The sequence below is a fragment of the Pyxicephalus adspersus genome, chromosome 1, assembly GCF_032062135.1.
Source record: "Pyxicephalus adspersus chromosome 1, UCB_Pads_2.0, whole genome shotgun sequence".
NCBI classification, from domain to species: Eukaryota; Metazoa; Chordata; class Amphibia; order Anura; family Pyxicephalidae; genus Pyxicephalus; species Pyxicephalus adspersus.
The window spans coordinates 127,366,355-127,387,876 of NC_092858.1; the positions used below are offsets into that span (position 1 = coordinate 127,366,355).

Sequence of the window (21,522 nt, forward strand, 5' to 3'; positions counted from 1 at the left end):
CCCCCCCAGTCTTATACAGCGAAAAATACGGTATTTCATTAATATCTGGCTAGTACACATTTATGCATAGCAATGGTAACCCTAATTTTTGAGCATTTGCACATTCTAGGCAAGCAAATCTAAATGAATACTAAAATCACACAACCATAGATATAATCATATTTTTTTAATGACTTTGTATCATGGTAAATCTCATCTTCATGTTTTACTTTACTTTATGTTCTCAATTAAAAAAAATAAATGCAAACTTAAACAGTACAAAAACATGTATAAATGCATTCATGTCTTTATATCTGCCCAGAGTTTAGCTTTAAAAGAAAAATGTAGGGATCTATTTACAAAGTAGTGCAACACATGGACCTGGAGGGTTCTTATCCAAAGAATATTAGGTGAATGTCAGATCCGGTGTTTGATAGACAGAGCCCATAGAGTTTTTTCATGTTCACATTTTGACTTATTGCATCATATAGCTGAAAAGCATTTTTGTTGGGATTGAAACAATTTTATATGCTTGTTAGTCTTTAGTTCCATGACTGTGTTTTACATAAAGATCAGCATGTTTTTCCTTAAGTGGCTATCTGCTTTTCAGGGAATAGAATTAACAACCCTGTTAATAGCTGCTGCAAAAAACAAAAACAAATGTGGATTCTGCTGCTATTCACTCAGTTTGATATGACTATTAAGCCCCATGTAGACGCTCAATAATTGTCACCCAAAATTATCATTAATGAATGTTTCAAATGAAGATGGAATTAAATGAGCAGTGTAAAGACAGGTTTCTGCAAATCTGCCAATCAGCCTGTATGACTTATGGAGTGAGGAATGGAGAAGAACAGGTAGGAGGTGCAATGCTGCATCCTCCATATTTAGAACATTATAGCTGGTATTTGTATCACTCATATAGTGGTCTACATTTTTGTGAGACTGGTGTATTAATCCAAGTGTCAAGCAACAATATTCTAACATCTATACACAGCCTCAGGTCTTGGGCTGATCTTTATTTCTGAACCATTCATAGATCAAAGAAATTGACTGCACATGTATTTAATGTGGGATGATTTCAGCAGCTGACCAATTGTAAGCGCATTTCCTTTGGAAGTAGAGAGATTGGACATATAGGTAAACACAAAGGGGTAGCTGCAGTCCTGTGGGCCCCAATGTGGAATATGGATCTGTACAGCCAGGCATGGGCAGAGGCTGCATCTGGATGTAAATTACCTACGGATCCGGAGGTACTATACTATGTAAGCTGCCATTTCTTACCTAGTTCTAAAAAATACGGCTTTCTTTGTTGGTGTTCTGATCCTCAACCTTTAACACCTTCTGAATCACTGCCCAAGAATGAGTATGCAGTTTGGTGTTCAGTTTATTCCCACAAAACCTATTACACAGTTACCTGCATGAATGTTTCAGGTATGTAACCAAACTGCTAAAACCAAAAGATCAGCTTTATATCCAGACAATAAGCGTTTAATAGAATGAGTTAAGCAATGGCAGCTTACATAAACTCTTTGTAAAGGCTATATTTTATTAGCTTAGGTTAGTGGAAAATGCTCCCTGAGGGCTGACATTGTGCAGAGGGGAGCAAATCTGGAAAGTCAGGCTCTCCACAGGTTTGGGTATGTGCTGGCCTTTGCATGATGTGAAGAAAATAACATTATCCAGAGCAACAAGTAATACAAAATGTAGCTAAAATATGTTTTTTACAGAGAAGTGTTAGAAACCCCTCTAAAAGTGCTACCTGATTTCCTTTTGGAGAAGTCAAAAGCGAATGAATTGTTTGAACATACAGATCTTCGCCAATCAAATTGTTCTTCTATTGACTATTCTTTAGCATGTCAATCAAAGAAGTTCAATATTTTTGTGCCAATAGGGGGTCTCTTCATTAGGCAAGTGACCTCCAACTTATGTGTCACCATCATCGGTTGATGATCATCCCACACATAAGTGTGTGTATTGGTCTGGTTAGTGATGTGTATACATAGGACCCCTTGCTGAGACTTCTGCCTAATTTCAGTCCAGATATAAATTGCCTGAGAACCAGAATTCCCAAAATGGACATGGAAACAAAAAAAAAAGTTCATGTCCATTCTCCACTTGAACTCAAATAAAAAAAAAAATCAATTGAGAATAAAAAGCAATACACGGAGCTCCTTTAAGTGAGGGATCATAAAGACAAGGAGTGGATTGATATCAGTTCAGAAGCAAGCGTAAAGGTAGGAAATTACGTGGGGTGGGACTGTCGTAAGAGCAACTATTTAAATGCAGAGGAGGCCATAATGGAATGGTTCGAATGGCAATATCCAACAGGGAAAAGAGAAAGGAATGGTCGATAATGGAACCAAAATAGAATGCGGTAAGGACAGGAGGTCTGGAGACTGGACAAGGATTCTAATGACCTCCCACTAGAATCTAACCCAACTAATGATGTTCCTGTGTGTTCCATGTTGGGTAACGTGTGGTTCCATAGGCAGGGGGAAAGACAGGATTGTCAAATAAGGAGAAGAGAGGGCTGGAGACTGAAAAAAGGTTTTGGGCATGGAGAATACGGTCCCAAAATGTTAGGAGGGTTAGATTGAGAAATGGAATATCCTTGCTTTGTATCTGTTCTATTGTCATTTTATAATTTTTACATTTTGTATTGTTATAAAACATTAATAAACAGATTAATGTAAATGGTGGAACCCCCACTCCTTTTATCCTTAATTTTATATATTATCTGATAATTGGCGCTAAATCACACTATACCAGCAAGGCTGCAAATGATCCATTGATTGGCCTTAATGTTTTTGTTGAAGGATTGATGGTTGTATGTAGAGTATATCTAGCAAAAAGCATTAAAGTAGATTAGAGGATTTATTGACGAAGTACATTAAAGGCCCTTCTTCCATATTCGTATTTAAATGATAGTACAAATTGGCTAAAAGGCCTTCTTTAATTTACTTAAAAATGGCTACTTGAATCCAGAATGACACATGATTTGATTTTCAATAAACAGCTGTACTTTGATTCCAGATACTAATAAATATTTGTCTTTCTTGAAAGATTGCTTGCAGCTTCATTATTGCATGTGAAGCAGAATGAAAGATGCAGCTGCAGACAGACCCCTGTCACTGTATCTACAAGTGGGCACATCTTGGTTTAATGTTGCCATGGCAACTTATGAGAACCTGAAGCAACAATAGCAGTGGTATGATGATCTAAGCATATGCCTGTGATCAGCCCCAGGCTTATAACAAGAGATATGTACTACTTTCAACTAATCATATGAAGGTCATTCAAAGTAGCTATCTATCTAAATTTACAACAATTTAAATCACATCATAGAATGCCCTAGTACTGATCCATATAAATTTACAACAATTGATATCACATCATAGAATGCCCTAGTAACAAATTGCAGACCTAAGTCAAAGAAAACCTCTTCTTGCTGCACAAAGTCTAGACGGGGATAAAATATATGACTGAAAGATATATCTAATGCATCATAAGAGCTTGCATTAGATGATCAAAGGCAGCCACACAATGTCAAGCAAAAAAAAATTAGCTGTAATGCATTGCAGGATGTGAATACAAACAATACAACAGAAAACAAACAATACAATATAAAAAATTAAAAAAATGTAAGTATGGAGGAGACTGAAAATGTATAGAGATAAATAAAGATGCATAAACTAAGAAGGAATGCTTTCTAGGATTAAAAGGAAATTTCTGTGGCTGAATAGAAAAGTATTACATATAAAAAACATTTAGATTATTAAAGTAGAACCAATTTAAAAGAGCCAAAAATTGTGAGCAGACATGTTCTTTATTGTGGGAGGCACAGTCCATGTCCTTTCTTCAAAAAAAAAAAAAATTTACCTGTCTGTTTGCAATGTTATATATATCATATATGGTATATGGTCATGGCATAGCCTGCTGCCAAGAAAAAAGGAAATTCCGGCATGCATGTGTAGAGGTTATGTAATTTTGGCTCAACCAATTAAAATAGCCAAAAACCTGAACCTGGAAGAGGGTCGAGTGAAGATGTTGCCTCTGGTAATGGAATCAGGACAGGTGAGTTTAGTTACAATTTTAGGCACACCAGTTATAAAAAAAGAAAGCAAAAAAAAAAAAAAACAGAAAAGGCATACATAAACCCTTTTCAATTAACTTATAATATGACTTAAATATGCTAAAGAGTTTGAGTACTTAGAGAAAAGCCATTTTCCTAGCACTGCCCCCTCTATTCTTGCTCACCATAGTTCTTTTTATTACTGGGATCATCAGCTGCCCTCTCCCTCCCTTCACCTCCTTGCATAAACTTTATTGTAGTTACCAGAGGAGGGGCAAAGAGGAATATTATGGAACAGCCATAATTAGCTAAGGGTTTTGTGAAACCTAGGTGTTCCTGGGGTTTCCTTGAACTGTGGCTGATTGATCCCAAATCTTGATGATAATGCCTGCATAATTCTGTAGCCAACACCACTTGGTAGAGCCAGCTCAATGACTATTATGATGATTTTAGGTGTCTGTAAAGGTGTTATTCCAGCCATAGTAGAAGAGTGTTCTATCCACTAGCCACCAATTTAAAATGGCGTTTTTTACCTATGGCATGCCAAAAATATGTTTGAGTAGGAGTTTCTAAGGGGGGGGAAAATAGAAAAAGGCTGCTATAGAGTGTCACTTAAGAAGCAGCTCTGAGTCTGCTGGACCTTACATCCAAGATGGTACCATCCAGAGCTTTAAAACATCTACACAGATAAAGCTTTTAACAGTAAATAACATGCACTAAATATGTTAAATACACTTTTTTTCTTGAAGAAATATTTTTATTTCAAATATATGGTGTATCAACAAGCTCTCCTTAATTAGCATTACTAAAAGCTATTCAGCCTCTGCTAATCTAATAAAATATGAAGTAAATATACCATCACTTGTTCATCACAACCTCAGACCTGCATCCATTATACATAGAAAAAAAAAGTCTGAAAAGGTGATAATAATTCATGGGATATCACTATCGATTTCATTACTGCACATATAAGGTGATAATAATTCATGGGATATCACTATCGATTTCATTACTGCACATATCCCGTTCATAAAATGGCAAGTATTGCTTTACTACAAGGACTTTTTCAAACATATAAAACTGTCTGGGCTGCCACAATGTAATTTGTGTTATAAAGTAAAGCTATATGAGATCAACAGTAAATTAAATACAATAAAATATTGTTTGCAGCTCAACCTACAGCAATTTTTAATCCTTAATTTATCTCCATATTAGCAATATAAAATATATCTAGGCTAAAAAAAATACCTACCCAGAATCTTTTTACAAAAGATTTATTAAATCAACAGATAATTTTGCCACAAGATACAGGTTACTGTCAGTCACATTTATGTCAAACAGCATTTTTTTCCTCTATTTATTAGATCTGCTCACATGTCTACCTGCCAGTATGTAAGGGTTAATAGTCAAATGTCACTGGGCGAGGTGGGGGTTCAGCAAAGCATACAAAGATCAGGAGGGCTGTGGAGAGATTGTAGAGATAACAGTATGTTTACTTTCATCCTGCAGCTGTCCTCACTATATTAACATGCTATGTTGTTGAAAATCAGAATAATGTTGCTCAGTGCTCCTTTTTGCCTATTATGTAAAGTAGGGTTGCATTTGTCTTTAACTTGTAGTAGTGGCAGAGTAATGGTTTGTTTGGGTCTTATATGCTTTTTAGTGGGGATATATATATATATATATATATATATATATATATATACTTTTTCTTTGCAAGCTGTTTTTATATACTAGAGACAGAAAACCAACCTGCATTAGAAAATATTGTCACCAATTTTTCCACAGCCAGTTTAAATATTTTATACCTGCAAACTATAGTAAGTACCTACAACCTAAAATGCTAGATATATATTTACTCATGGGTAATTAAAAAAGCAATATATGTAGAACTATTTCACCAACCTGTACAAATATACAAAACTCTTTATTGTAGAGAGAAACACAAAATATATGACCCTTCCTGTTTGGCCAAACCCCATAATGTACTAACATGTATATTGAACTGGATCAATTGTCCAGCTACGCATTCATAAACCTGATTTCATAACAGTAATCTCTATGGTGTCTGTTTATAAAGCAGTGAATCAGTAAAAACATTTACTGGTGTGGAATCAATTACTGCCATTGAAAGACAGGCCCTGATTTACTAAAGCTCTCCAAGGCTTGAGAGAATACACTTTAAGAAGTGATGCTGGGTGTTCCAGAAAACATGGAAAGGATTTTTAAAAATTATTTGCTATTATCCAGCAAAGGTTTTGAATGCTGGACCCGATCCATTCCAGGTTTGCTGGATCACCCAGCTTCATTGATGAATGAGTGTATTCTCTCCAGCCTTGGAGAGCTTTAATAAGTCAGGGCCATAGACCTGATAGAATAACCACCAGGTTTGTTTCAGTGAGTGTCAGATTCACTGCTTTTTAAATAGACCCCTATATGTACTATATAAACTTGGATTAAGTGTTTAGGTGGACTTCAATTATGTTGGACATAGTAGCTGCTAGACTCAATGGGCCTTATTTATAAAAGCTCCCCAAGGCTGGAGAGAATACACTTTCATCACTGAAGCTGGATGATCCAGCAAACCTGGAATGGATCAGGTTCCAAGTTTGCTTCACTGATGAAAGTGTATCCTCTCCAGTCTTGGATAGCTTTAATAAATCAGCCCCAATGTCTTTTTACATAATTACGGTACTTAATCTGTAATTTAGAAACCCCTGCCAAGTTCCAAGTCGTAACACCTAGCCAAGGTTGACCCGGGTACAATAACAAAGTACAATACAATATTTAGTAGTTACCTATGTAAAATCAAACAGTAAGGGGGATTGTATAATGGCACAGACATTTACAGTGGTTCCTTTCAGTCTGCTTTTAAATTTGTGTGTGTTACTCTATTACTGACATTGAAACTCACGGACCTGGAAGATTCCCACCAGGGAATGTTTGAGAAAATGTCTGACTCCCTGTCTTGCACAAATTGCATACTGTATACTTGTACCCTTCAAATAACCATCAGGTTTTCAGGGAACCCCAGCTATAATCCCTACATCCACAGCTCACAGTATTTTAGTGTGGTTGTCAGTGGGAAAAATTTCACAATTGTTACATTGCTGGCCAGTGGGAAGAATGTCACCCTTACAGATAGAATGATCATTGATGTCACCGAAACTGACCTGAAAGGCACAAATTGCTCATTGCTCTATGAACTCCAGGGTTCTTTGAAACTGGTTGAGAAACACTGGTGTATGATCATCCTTAGATCTAGAAGCAGTTTGAATTGCTGCAGCCACAAAACATTTTCTCTGTATGTTAAACTGTCTATGACATCTAATCAACATAATGACATAACATTTCATTAGATCTTGTACTAAAAACTTTAGAGGCTACTGCTCCTCATAACTACATCATGAAACCAATACTACAACTACCAATGCATACTCCATTCCAAAGCAATAAATGAAAGTGCATAAAAAAGTGTTTGATAAATTGTATGTCAAGCCAAAAAACTTTGAATACAACAGGGATGGATGGATTACAGCATCTGTCAGTTTTTTACACCTAGGGAAATGTACCTTTTGCTTTCTCTTCTGCTGACAATGGTTTCAACAAACTGAAAGCAAGGTAAAATATGCCGTAGCATAATCCTATACAATAAAATATATAATATTTTTTGAATCATTATATCCTTTGGGTATTCACTCAGATATGTGCAGTAATCTAGCATGAAAATACTGCTGTCTGTGTGCAGCAGTTTCCTGTAATAAAGATTGGTCCCTACCGTTCTCTCTTCTTGTTCAGAATGACTGGTCTTGTATCTGCCCCTCCTGTAGTATTCTGTGGGCACTAAAATATCCAACGCAGTGATGACAACATAGCTACTTTAACAAGGAATTATGTTGGTTGGACGTTATTTCCATTGTGTTTATTATAACACAGGCAGTATGAGTCTCAGTATCCCCTGACGAAGCTAATATGCGAAATGGGTCGGGTACGAGACTTTGACTTACCATTATTTAATGAATATTAAGTGTTCTTGACAACTGGGCTTCATGATCTAGGTGTAAGAAGCTCAGAAAACATTGTCTATTGACTGTATGGGATTTTTGGTTACTACAATTGTTATGTTACTTATAATAAATATGTTTTCGTTTTACCAGTATTGGTTTGCCGTAAAAAGCCACTTTTTGTTCTCTTTACAATGATTATATTGCGAGATGTATTTATTTGTAATTTTTGTGCCCGAAGTTCAGCTTTAAAATGACTATACATTATAAACACAGGACATATCTGCAGTAACTTTCATGGTCCTTTGCCTTGTCCTTACTTTTTTGTGTTTAAAGTGTGTCTATAGATTGCATTATCAAAGGGCTTCTGTGCGGTTGGTTACTGTATTTAGGGCCCTATAAATGTCTATGAAAGCTAAATGTGCATGTAGGGGTGTCGGTGAAGAAGATTGGCTGCATATGTAATCATGTTATGTACACTTATCCATTTAGAAACATTAGGTCTGATCTTACATCTGTCTATAAAACACACAAGTATATATTTTAGATAAATATTTATTGTAGCATTAGCAGAACTGGAGAGTATAAACGAGCTTGCGTTGTGTTCAATTACTTCATTTACATTATGTTCTTCCCTTCTAGTTTCTCATTTAACAAGGCCCATTTCTCTTAATCAAAGTAATAGTATTTGACGATAGCAAAGGACAGATGTAATAGGGTTGTCTTAAAGCATTATTCAATTAACGTTTAGCCACTTGTTGCCCTTGGCATAAACTGCTACTCTTACCATTAGACTAATATAAAAATAAAGCTTCCCCCAAGTGGCAATAATGGAAATACAAGCGAATGCAATTTAATAGATATAAAAATCAAATAATGGAGCAGTTATTCAATTAATTGTTCCTTGTTCAATGATACTAGATTTGAAATGTAGGACCAAGGATCAGTATTCTCTCCAGTTACTAGACAAAGAAAACACAATGCACAGATACAAAATCCTCAAGTATATTCTGCTTATTTTACCCTTTAACAACAGTTTAAATGCAGCTATTGGAAAGTATATGCATAACCAAATCCAAAAAGAAAATCCAATATATTGCAGCAGACCAGATTTAATGGCTGCTTTAGTTTTCTGTTCTTTTTTCCACTGGAAAATAAAGTAGCATACATAGTGGCTACATTTACTCCTCCATGAAAGTAGTCATGGCTATCACACCGACTGGACTTTAAACTTGTCTACCTTCTTTGCTTCTATTACATGGGGGCGGAGAATTAGTAGAGAAGATCTGAAAAGATCATCAGGTATTTTCTGTACTCAGACAAATGATAATCGCCTGACACCAACTGTCTTGCTCATCTCAGATTTAAATCTGACATTTGTACATTGTGCATAATTAATCTCCATTAATTTTTTATTGGAGATGGTGGGATGGATAAGAATTTACCAGAAATAGGGTGGGGCCCCAAGAACAGGCATGGGATGGAAATAGAGAATACTTTTATTGGGGATGGGGTAGAGATGGACCCAAAGTAAATAGAAATATGGGTCAGAGACAAGACTGTGTCACTGTGTACATCTCTAGTTTTGATATCCTTTAATGTATTGGGCAGTCAGCATTATATATGTATTTTTTTTATTTACTCATAGTTATATTTTAAATACAAGTCATGGTAATTGAAAATGAACACTGAGATTCTGTCAGGGAGCAGGACTTTCCTGGTAATACTGCACCAGATCGTCACATATCCTTGCCAAAGATCTGGTGATCTTAGGGTGCAACATGTGAGACAGTAACACACACATGCACCAATCATATTTAAACAGGCCATCAATGTTATAACAAAATTAGTAAAACAGTATAAAGTGTGGGAATGTTATTACAGTACAGAAGTACATTCCTACTGGCTTTCTATTAGCCAACAATAGCGTTGAACAGACAGCTCTCTATCACATGGCTGCTGAACCAGATATTGTGTCCCTTAATGGAATAGTGTTTTAAAGCCAAAAGGGGTCAAATAAGAAACCTGGGACTTAAAAAATCAAGAATTGTCCCTATACTTATGCTTTAATGATTTTCATTTTTAAATACAAGAATCTTTTTAGGCAAAAATATTAAGTTGATAATAAGTAAAACTTTAATTATAACTAAAAATGTACAATACATACAATTGATTCAGATTAGCTGACAATTAAGAAAGTGCTATAATAGGGAAATGGCAAAATTCAGTTCTTCGTACATACATGTATAAAAAAACTGACCTTAAAGCTCAACTCAAGGCAAAGAGCTAGTTTGTTCTTTCATCCATCTGGTCTTATTATTTACACAGCATAGCCAGGGTGGATATTCCACTTACATTGTGAACTTTAGGCAGATATAAAGACAGACATTTCTACAGTTCTCTAATACTATATTGTGCATTTTTTACCTGTAAGCAATGTTGGAATCTAAATTTTACCTGGTATTTGCTTCCCTGTATTGCAGAGCTTGAATGTGAAAGGAATAGGCAGTACAAAAAGTGTTTCTGTTCATGTGCTAAGAGAAATCATTCTGATGAAAAAGAAAGCATACTGGCAGGGAGATGAACTCAACTTGGGGAGTTCTAGGATAACTGCTAGGTCTCAGGTTCGAATCTCGTCCAGGACATTATCTGCATGAAGTTTGCGGGTTTCCTCCTGGTACTCCGATTTCCTCTCACATTCCAAAATCATGCAGTTAGGTAATTGGCTTCCCCCCCAAATTGTCCTTAGACTGTGGTAATGACATATGACTATGGTAAGGACATTAGATTGTGAGCCCCTTTGAGGGACAGCTGACATGACTATGGGCTTTTCTAAAGTGCTGCATAATATGTCCGCTCTATATAAATACTGTGTAATAATAATATTATATATATGATTTTGGTCATGAGAACATGCAAAGACAACAAAATGTACTGCAGGAAAAATCTCTGGATCAAAAAGATGGTGGTTTGATTACTTTAATAGAGATATCTGTATTTAGTTTCCATTTTTCGTTGGAGCTTTAAATATTTTGCTACTATAGCATTTAAAATGCGTCTCCATGATATGCATCAAGTTTATGCATATATGTTTTCATCCTGAAGGCTTCAAAGCAGAACATTTATATCAATACAGGAAATTGATGCTGACAGCCAGCACTGAGCATTTGCTAATATTTGATTAAAGCGTAGCTGTGTGTGGCTATATCAAACCAACTAAGCATGGCAAGAACGTATGTTATATTTCAAAAACAGATAGTCATAAGTTAGATTAATAAACCTCCTTCAATTTGTTACAAATATGTTTAGCTGTTGTTTATGATTGGTAAATATCTAAAATACGCATTGGTCATGATCGGTCATTGAAGCAATCTTATCACCATGGGGTCACTACTACACAAAAGGTAGCCTATAAAAAAAAAAAAAAAAAAGTTAATATGCTGCTTTACTGCTCCCAAGCTACTGCAAGTATTTGTGGAAGAACACCAGCATGCAGAAGGAACCCTAACACCTAAACATATGGGATACATGAAGCAGCTGAAGACAGCAAAGTGGTAGCTTTTCACTACTTTCCAAAATGGCATCCATTTAGAAGTTAACTCATGGTGATAGGATTACTGGGTACAGGATAACTTTAACATGAGGCATTAACTTAGGTATATTGTTTTACAATAAAATCATTAAAATCGTAAAAGTCAGTGTGTAATACAAAGTCTTAAAAAAAGGCTGGTGCAGAATAAAGCTCAACAGTTACAGACTGTTTTTCTTTTTATCTTTTCAATCATTAGTGGATAGGTATACAACTAAAAGGAGAAACATACAGTAGATATTCAATGTATTTAGGTGGTATGAGGATAGCTATCAAGTCACTGTGTTCACTGATAACCAAAAAACGCATCTGGTTGCTGGGCACGGTCTACCTAGTAATCAAAGGATCTATGGAAGCGGTGGCCAATGGATAACAGTGGAGAATTGGTTAAGCCCCCCCCCCAACAAATCACCCAACAAATCACTAACTATGTTATCAACAAGCACTGGATTACTTTTGTAGTAATTGGTTGTTGCATGGATGCTTGAATCACAGGAAGTTCCAGAGATGTCACAGGTGACTTCCTTCCTCTTTACATTCAGTGTTAAAGGTTTGTGTTGCTATGTAGTTCCATTATTGATTGATCCATCATTTAGGTCTAGGGGTGGACCATGGATGTCAGTAGTAGCTGGTGGTTCCAGCACTGAAGAGATCCCTAGGGCAGTAGTCGAAAACCAGAAACCAAAAAAAATAAAATTTTGGTGGTTTGTGCCTCTGGCTGGTGCGCCCCTTAGGGTGGTCAGGAGAAGGACCCTGTGGGGGGCGCACACCGTGATAGTATTGAGCAAAGCTGGCGACATAATGAACCCTGGTTGGCCACATATAGTTTGGGCACCCATGTTCCCAGGGATGTTGTAGTTTGTGAATACTAATATATATTTAGTCTTTGTCAATGGTTTTAGGATGCTTACAGAGATAAAATCTCTTTGTGCAGCAAATGTCAACAACTGCATGCTTAAAAGCCCTTCATAACATTCCCCTGGCTTTTTGAGTGAGTTTTTCGACTTGTTTGGATATTCCTAGTCAATATTATTGTCTAAAATGGTTCCAGAACTGCCTAAACTGTGCCTCCCCTCTTTCCTCCGCAGGCCTAAACATATTCAATCAAAAGATTTTTCAGTTGTAAGATTATAAAATCTACTGTCTGTCATTAAATTTAGTCTTTATAGTTGTACTTTTCTTTGGGTGTATCACATGAATTGAATTTCCACACAGGATTAAATTGTAAAATATGTGAATCAACCCTTACTCATTAATTATGCATTAAATAATTGAATTTAACTTAAAATGTGGGAAATTAGAGCACAGGTTGGGTGACTGTTAAAAAGAAAGATAGAATAGAACCCACAACCTTATTGCATATTATAGTTTCCCACAGTGTCTATATGCCCCAGACCTGCAACTTTAGAAGTAAAGTTAGTAAGTCTTGCTGCTTTAAATAAATAATTCACATTAATTCTCCCTTTATGATCAAGTTTAGCAGTGTCAGCATGTACACTATTATTTATTTTCATACCAAAATATGTTATAAATTTATACATATTTATGCATGCACTGACATCTGAACATCTGCACCTCACAAAAAAAAAATAAAATAATGCTACCATCATATATGCATTTTCGTATTTAGAGATGGATCTTTTAAAAAGTCAAGTGAACACAGGAAACCATTTTTTGGCATAAACTCTTTGATTAGCCGTTTGAACATACATAACCTATTTGCCTGAGAATCAACACTTACATGAATACATAGGATACTAATGGTAGAATGATGTGACTTTATTTTTTTAGGTCTCTCAGCAGCAAAATTGCTACTGGAATCAGGTTTAAATGTGGTAGTTCTAGAAGCTCGGGACCGAGTTGGTGGAAGAACTTTTACTGTAAAGGTAATTCATCTGTTTACATCTGTTTATTTAGGACTGATTAACTGTAGTCATTGAAGAGACAGTTTCTGGCCTCTTATAGAATTAGAAATAACCAAAATTATAACTCCACAAATATGGAGTTGTAAGATGGGGAATTAGTAATTCTTTTATAATTAAAAAAATGCTGTGTCCCACTTTAATGTCAATATACTGTATAAATTTACGGTACATATTTTGTATACCAGATAGTGTATGGTGTATGTACATTTTATGTTTAATTGATTAAAAACCTTGGTCAGCTTATGTCATTGAGGTCAACCTCATGTTTGCTACTAACTTCACCTCTTGGTGAATATGGGCCATACAGATGAACTCATTACCAGTTCAGAATATTTAAATCTTTATTCCAATAAAAAAAAGTATATAAATCTAGATATAGCAGCTTTTTTCACAAGTGGGATATTTGTACTGCTTTCTATAACTACTTTCGATATTTGATATTAGAATAGCAAAACAAAGTATGTGGATCTTGGTGGTGCTTACGTTGGTCCAACCCAAAACAGAATCTTACGAATCGCCAAAGAATTTGGAGTGGAAACCTATAAAGTAAATGAAGTTCAGCGTCTCATTCATTATGTTAAGGTAAAATGTTATATTGTAATAATCATCATTATACATATCATATATACAGTTCATATGAACACAGACAGAAGCTACTGTACCTGCCCTTAGCCCTTAGGTAATTTGCTGACCTTCCTTGGCTACTCCTCCTGATAGCTTACTTATGGGTCTGATCTACCTCCTGACCTCATAGGACCATCCCATCAAGCCATTAAAAAAGACCCTCCTCTCCATGTCAGGTGTTCCCATGATAGCTAGCAAAAGTATTTTTTTTTGGAGTGGGTGGGATTATGCCAACAGTAGGAGTTGCCGGAAAAATAAAATTACAGGTTAGTATGATGACCGTTTTCTGTATTTCTGGCTCTACTCTTGGCAGCATACCTACAGGACATACTTAGACAACAGCATAACATCAGCAACTGCTGAAAAACTAATCTCCGGAAAAATCTGCTTTCAGAACAAAGGCACCAAAGTGCTCCTAAAAACTAGAGGTCACAATAAGCTTGTGATGCTGAATAAATGTGTTGGTAGACTTCCCAATGGCTGCCTTGCAGATCTCCTCAGTGGGTTTAGGAAGCAAAACCTATAAGATTGCCACTACCTGCGTAGAATGCCCCCTGGCTTCTCCAAAGTGTAAACATTCTGGATTGTTTTGAGCATCCAGGAATAATTCTCTGCTAAACTGATGGGCCACGTCTTGGTTCCCATCAAGACATCAATTCATAGGGTTTTATTTAAATGCCACTGAGTTCTCCAGGCAGAGCCCCATTTTTATTCAATCTTTGAAGAGCTGACCCAGCCACCGGCAAGGAATCCCAGGACTCCATATGCTCCTCAGAATCAAAGGGTGAAGTTTAGTGAATCCATTCTGCACATTAATTTGTTTATCTGGCTTCAGTCATTCTTCATCAATAAACTTGCTAGTTTCATCTTTTAAGGGAAAGGTCTGGCCTCCTTTTCAAAATTAGGAAAAATATTTTCCTAACTTTGAAAGTGCAGAGTACACATTCTCACACTAAATAGTTAGCTCTCCCACCTAAGTGTGCTATTAATGCCAAATCAAAGGAATTTGGACTTTCCGCCTCAGATTCCCATTCTGAAGGATCAACCTCCTGCAAAGCTTCTGCCACACTAATTTGAAAGTGGAAGACTTGGCAATCTTGGCATTATCTTTTTAATGACCTTTTCAGTATAGGCTTTGACCTCTTGTGATGCAGACATTTTATCCCTTTTTGCCTCTTTTGAAACCCAGGAAATTCTCCTTACCCGATGGCTCATGACTCTCCAATGGGCTAGGAGATATGGGATATTCTTATAGTGCCATAAAGAGACATCAGTGCCATTATAGCCCTGTTTTCAGTGATGAGGAGTGGGTAAAAAGGGGCAGTAAACACACAGGGAATCAATAAGCCCTGTATACCTGACTATTGGAGGAGTAGTTCTCCACCACATCAGTGGATTTGACGTGTCAGTTGCTCATGTTGCGGAGGTGACCTTTCCCTCCTCCCATCCTTTACCCCCTTTCATTATATCCACAGTGGGGTGGTGGTTTCTTTTCCTCTATATATGTTACTCCAAACACTTCTTTACGCAATAATAAGTAAATAAGTAAATGCAATTCTTATCTCATTTTGATACATTGATTTAAAATTTCTATCCAGATATGTTTTTCCTATCATTTTATTCAATTTTTGTATACCCTTTGTACTGACTACTGTTGATCTGTTTACTTCTTTTGCTATATACAACTGTACAATGTTTTTTTAATGCTGATCTTCCTGATATGTCCCAAAATTAAAACACGGAATCAAAGCAGTTTAAATATGGCACCTGCAAGGGCACTGACTCAACAGGTGGTGGTAAATAGTAGTTAAGTTGAAGAGTCAAGGATTCCCTGCCTCTACCTGAAAGCAAATACAACTCAAAAAAGGCACTGGCCAGAAAAGACTGATGCTGTCTGGAGGAAGAGAGATGAGTGCCTGCCAAGCAACTCCTGGTGGGTCACCTCGCTTTTGGCAGGCTGCATTTGCATGGTTCGGGATAGGTAAAGCTATTGAAAACAAAAAAGAAAGAAAGTAAAAAAAACACAAGCTTGCATACCACCTACTAAAACTTTAGGCTCTTGACACATAAAAAAAACAACTATTTTCCCAAGCCGTAAGGGGTTTACAATATTTTCTGGGACTTCCACTCTTAAAGTGGAACTAAACTTAAAAAATAAAAAATCACACATACCATTAATTCTGCATATCTCGTGATCATGCTTGAGCTTTCCTCAATCGCGTCCCGCGACGTCCTTGAATTCTTCTTCATCCTGGTGCAGGATGCTCAGAAGGAGCAGCCAGGAGCCTTCCGGGATCCATGACATCACTGAGCCAATCAAGACAGAAAAGGGAAGTGCCTCACCTTTTTTTTTAAAACAAAGATTGTTACGATTAAAAAAAGAACAATATTTTTTACTTTGTATAAAAGGGTGGTACGCATTAGGAGGTTTAACCAGGGCGTTTAATTAATAGGGCTTTTCAAGGATTAATACAGGATTATTCCTGGGGTGAGGACAAAGAAGGAACACAGGATATAGAGAGGATATTTTTTAATGGCTTGGTAGTATGGTCCCTTGGAAAGGTGAGGGAACAGAGCTTACCTGTAAGTATACTGAAAATCCTAAACCTGAACCAAGTCAGTCTTCAACCTATCAAGTCAAGGTGGTGAGAAGAGCCACAAAGTACAATTGGGGACCAGGAATCCACCACTTCCACATCTTGGAGTCAAAAATGCTCATCTTAAACACAGAAGTTACTGCATGTTGCCTGACAACTTATCAGTTGAGTTTTCTAAGAAATGTAAGTTTTTGTTTTTGACTTGGCATTTATGCCCTATTAGCTTGTATTGATTCCTGTCAATTCCTAAATTATTGAGAGGTAAGAATCAATTACAACCTATGGTGCTTCAGGGCGTGCGCAATAAATGGTTAAGAGGATGTCCTCTCCAGTGTTTGGTTTTCTATGGAAACTCTATAATATAAATGCCAAACGTCATGGATTAACAGTGTTGGATTTTTAGTATTTATGATTATAATTTGTCTGTAAAGCAGTGAATCTAAAATTCACTCAAACATTTCTTGGTAAAGAATCAAGTCACATGGACCTGAAAGATTCTCCACTAGGTAATGTTTTAGTGAAATCAAATTTGCTACTTTATAAATAGACCCCTAAGATGAAGGTGCATATTTATTTTATTACTAAGCTTTAGGGCTGCCACAAATTCTGTAAAGAAATACCAGCTTTTGGATCTCTTACCTATTCATAACACTGGCAACAAGCCCCATTATTTACAGCCAGGCATATAGGATACGATTTAGGTGACAACACCTTGCAGTAATGTAAAACTGTAAGCTTACTGTTAAATGTTAAAAAAAAAGAAATCAAATAAATCAAAGTCACAGAGCAGCGAGAAGATTATAAAGGAAAGTATAGCGGATCAAAGTGAAAAGAAGCTGACAAGTGCTTAAGGGAAAAACAGAAATTGAAAAGAGCAATATACCAATTTTATCCCTAGAAACAAACAAAACCTGTAGAAGAGCTCATAGCTCCATCTAGTGGTAATCAATTCCTCTTTTATTTTACAACACTGGAGATATAAAGGAGATTTCATTTTACAAAGCAAGTCAAAATAAGGAGCACACATACTCTAAAAAAATCAATAGCAATTGAGGAAAGATATTGTAAGGGTAATATGTACATGGAGACTTTTTAATAGACCTGACAATAGGCGAAAGAAAAATCAGTTTCAGTCTCATGTAAACTGCCAATCTGTCCCCATGCATGAGATTCAGCCAATTCAGCCAGAAATAAATTACACTTTGATAAATTTAAAAGAACATTTTCTATTTACGTAAACCTGTTATGTCTAAAAGACAAATGTATGTGAATATTTCTGCTAAATTACAAACATACCTCCTAATACCACCTAACGCGCGGGTTAGGTGGGTAAATTCGTCAGTGATGAAATGCAGCTTAAATTTGGCTGACAATTTAATTTTTTGTTGTATTACATTTAATAATGCTAATTCGCTCTGTTAACATTGAAATGCATTGCATGTGACTTGTGCTGCTGAATATTATATGGTGAATGCAACTGCTAGGATGGAGTCACGAAGCCAATGGGGAACATGTATTCCAGGTTAAAATATTTTAAATTTTTTCTGTAAATCAATAAGTGTAGGTTCAGAAATGCCAGCTGATGTAGTTTTAAATCTGAATTTTGCTCATTCCTAACTCAGTGCTTTCATCCACATTAGTTTTTTTTTGTCCCGAGTAAATGGGTACTGCCTCTCTAAATATGGCACTTTTTCATTTAATTATGATATTGGCTTTGAGAAACCCTATTGTATTGATAGTATGGGAAAATTGTGGCTTAGAAGAAACAGATGTTAAGGCACTGTTTTCATTATTGTTAGGGATGCATAAATGATAGACTTAATATGGATTTGCCTTTAGCCAAACACACATTGCATTTTATTAATATATGTTTTGTGTTTATTATTACACTACAAATTTTTTCTTTTATAATCCTAAAGGGTAAATCATATCCTTTCAAAGGACCATTTCCTCCTATGTGGAACCCAATTGTTTACTTGGATTACAACAATCTATGGAGAGCCATGGATGAAATGGGAAAAGAGGTAACATTTTAGAAGTATATAAGCAGATGTAAACTTTAACCGCATGTCATTTCTCAGGGTTTCTGAACAAGAGTGAACTGCCACAATTGTATTTGACTTGTCTCGATCAGAAGATTATCTGGCAGGGTAACAATGCAGGAAATCAGTAGGGAGAAAGAGACAAAGTATAGTCATTCTATCACTACAAGTTCCTGAACATGACCATCATAACAGGATCACTAACTGGTATTTTGAAGAAAGATATTTTTAAAAAGTTGACATGTCATTTAGAACATGTTAACATATAATTTATAACTGAGACTGAGTTTCTATATTCTTTAAGGTATAAATCATAACATATGTAATAAAGTTTTAAATTTAAATAAATACAATAAACTACTGGTTATAAAAAATATTTAGAGAAATTTTCTAATGAAGATGTTTATCAGTAGAAACTATATTTCCTGTGGGAACTGTATACAAATTCAAGAACCGCCTGGAAAAAAATTTAATCTATACACAATATTGGCAGTCTTTTTTATGTGAAGCTTATAGAAATACTATTAGGGCCTAATTATATTATAGGGTTTAAGTAGGGTAATACTTAGAAGGGCAATATAACACGCGTGGATGTTATACTTTACCAGTATGGGCAAATAAAAACAAATACTTGAGTAGATTCCTTATCAAATTATTTATTAATAACATCAGTTGGAAAATATGTACGTATGTCAGTCTTATTGTCGCAGATAAGCCTAGGTTGTGGTCAAACTGTAAAGAACCATTGTGGCCTTCAATCCTGACTCTCTACATCCATTCATAGGGTTATTTTCTGAACTTTCTTCACCTTCCAATATTTTATTATATAATGTGTACTTATAATGTATGTCACAGATTCCTAGTGAAGCTCCATGGATGGCACCACATGCCGAAGAATGGGATAAAATGACAATGAAAGAACTGATTGACAAGTTGTGCTGGACCCCGTAAGATTTATCAATACTTTTTTTAAAGGCTATAGCCACATGGCTTCCTATAATTACTTGGGAGAAGTAAGATATGCTGCTGTTACAACTGGGGCAGTTTGGAAAATCAGCATAGACTTCTGTGGACCAACTACTACTAATTAAAAAGCAAATTCAAGGTCAGGGTTTAGAAATACAAATTTTTGCCCAGATTTTGCAATACCTTTTATATGGCTTTGTATTTAATATTTTCTGATTCCAAAGTTTTATGATTAAACTTCCTAGAGTTCTTCAAACTTCAATGCAAATCAGAGACAAAATAATTTTTTTCCTAAATGGTTAGTTGGTTGTTTAAACATAGACATTATGACAGTTTGGGATGCAGTAGGGCATGTTTAGAAACGCTGTAATTTTTTTACCCCCTGGGTTCCATTGGAAGATTTCACTCCACATTTTTTCCTCCTTTCCTCATAGACACAACAGGATGTAAAAAAAATCTTTATAAAGGGGTAGTCTGTCTAAGACAGGTGTCTAGAGAATAATAGACCCCCCTGGAAGATGTTCCTGTTTGTTTCTGGCAATAGTTTTTGAATCTCTAAATTTGAGACACTTGATTGATGTTCCATTCCTATAAATCAGAGGCTAATATTTCTAAAGGATAATACATGTGGTCCCTTGCTCAGAATAGGTGGCAGATGCTGAAAAACATGGATACTTGTCTTTTTACACCTGACAGTCTGTGCTAATAAATTGTACATTATAGGGAACACTGTAGGGAATATTTTATAATGCCAAGGTGACACTGACAGAACTGAGACATTCAATACACTTTACTCATTCTGCTGAATTATATTACTTCTATTATGTAAAAAGCCTGGTATATGCTATTCATCTCTGATCACAACAGTCACACCTCAATAAGCATGGGAGACATAAGGGTCATTTCTTTCTAACGTATATAGAACCTTAACGATTTTCAGTTAGAGGTATATAGTCTTAAAGTGATAAGTGAGAATGCTAGATTTTGTTTTTGGAATGCACAGTATGGTCTAACAAAATAACTGAACATCCCTGTTTTAAATATTTATTTGTAAAATAAAGATTTTATATCATGCACAAAATATATACACGATCGTAATTAATTAAGTAAGCCAGTATTAAAAAAAAAATCTTTTGCATACATCAACAGTTATTGTGCTACTTTGGTTAAACTGAGACAATTATTTCTAAAAATTAGGCTTTTATTTGCTTCTGTGCGGATGTGCATTTTTTAAAATTGTTTCACATACTGCAAATTTTTAAAGCATTAGTTTAATAAAGCTGTCATGTACTCGGAGTAACTTGCCTCTTTCTATTACTTTACAGAACAGCTAAGAAATTTGCAACTCTTTTTGTGAATGTAAATGTAACATCAGAGCCTCACGAGGTCTCAGCTCTTTGGTTCCTGTGGTATGTAAAACAGTGTGGAGGAACAACTAGAATTTTCTCAACCTCTAATGGTGGCCAGGTAAAGTGAAAATCTATTCTGAATTATTGTAAAGTCCTTAGAAATACGCTAATATATAATAAACTTCTGCTCAACACCTTGTATAGCTATGCCAGCAAAGAAATGTTTTTTTAGGATTACCTAAAGATGAACTCCAGCCTAACTTCTAGTCTTGAACAATTGTACAGGCTTCGTTTCTATACCTCAATCGCCTACTGTGATTTTGGTGCAAACACCTTCTTTTGTGAAGCCCAACTTTTACCAAAGTATTTTAT

The 21,522-nt window shown here is 35.8% G+C and overlaps 1 protein-coding gene across 1 annotated transcript in view; it reads left to right on the forward strand.

Annotated features, from left to right (window-relative positions):
• The window catches only part of LOC140341270 (amine oxidase [flavin-containing]-like), a 41,861-nt gene that overhangs the window by 5,927 nt on the left and 14,412 nt on the right, over positions 1-21,522 (forward strand). The window contains exons 2-6 of the mRNA XM_072426874.1: positions 13,439-13,533; positions 14,017-14,154; positions 18,713-18,817; positions 19,691-19,782; positions 21,127-21,268. Coding sequence (XP_072282975.1) covers positions 13,439-13,533; positions 14,017-14,154; positions 18,713-18,817; positions 19,691-19,782; positions 21,127-21,268 — 572 coding nt within the window. The remainder of the gene's footprint in view (positions 1-13,438; positions 13,534-14,016; positions 14,155-18,712; positions 18,818-19,690; positions 19,783-21,126; positions 21,269-21,522) is intronic.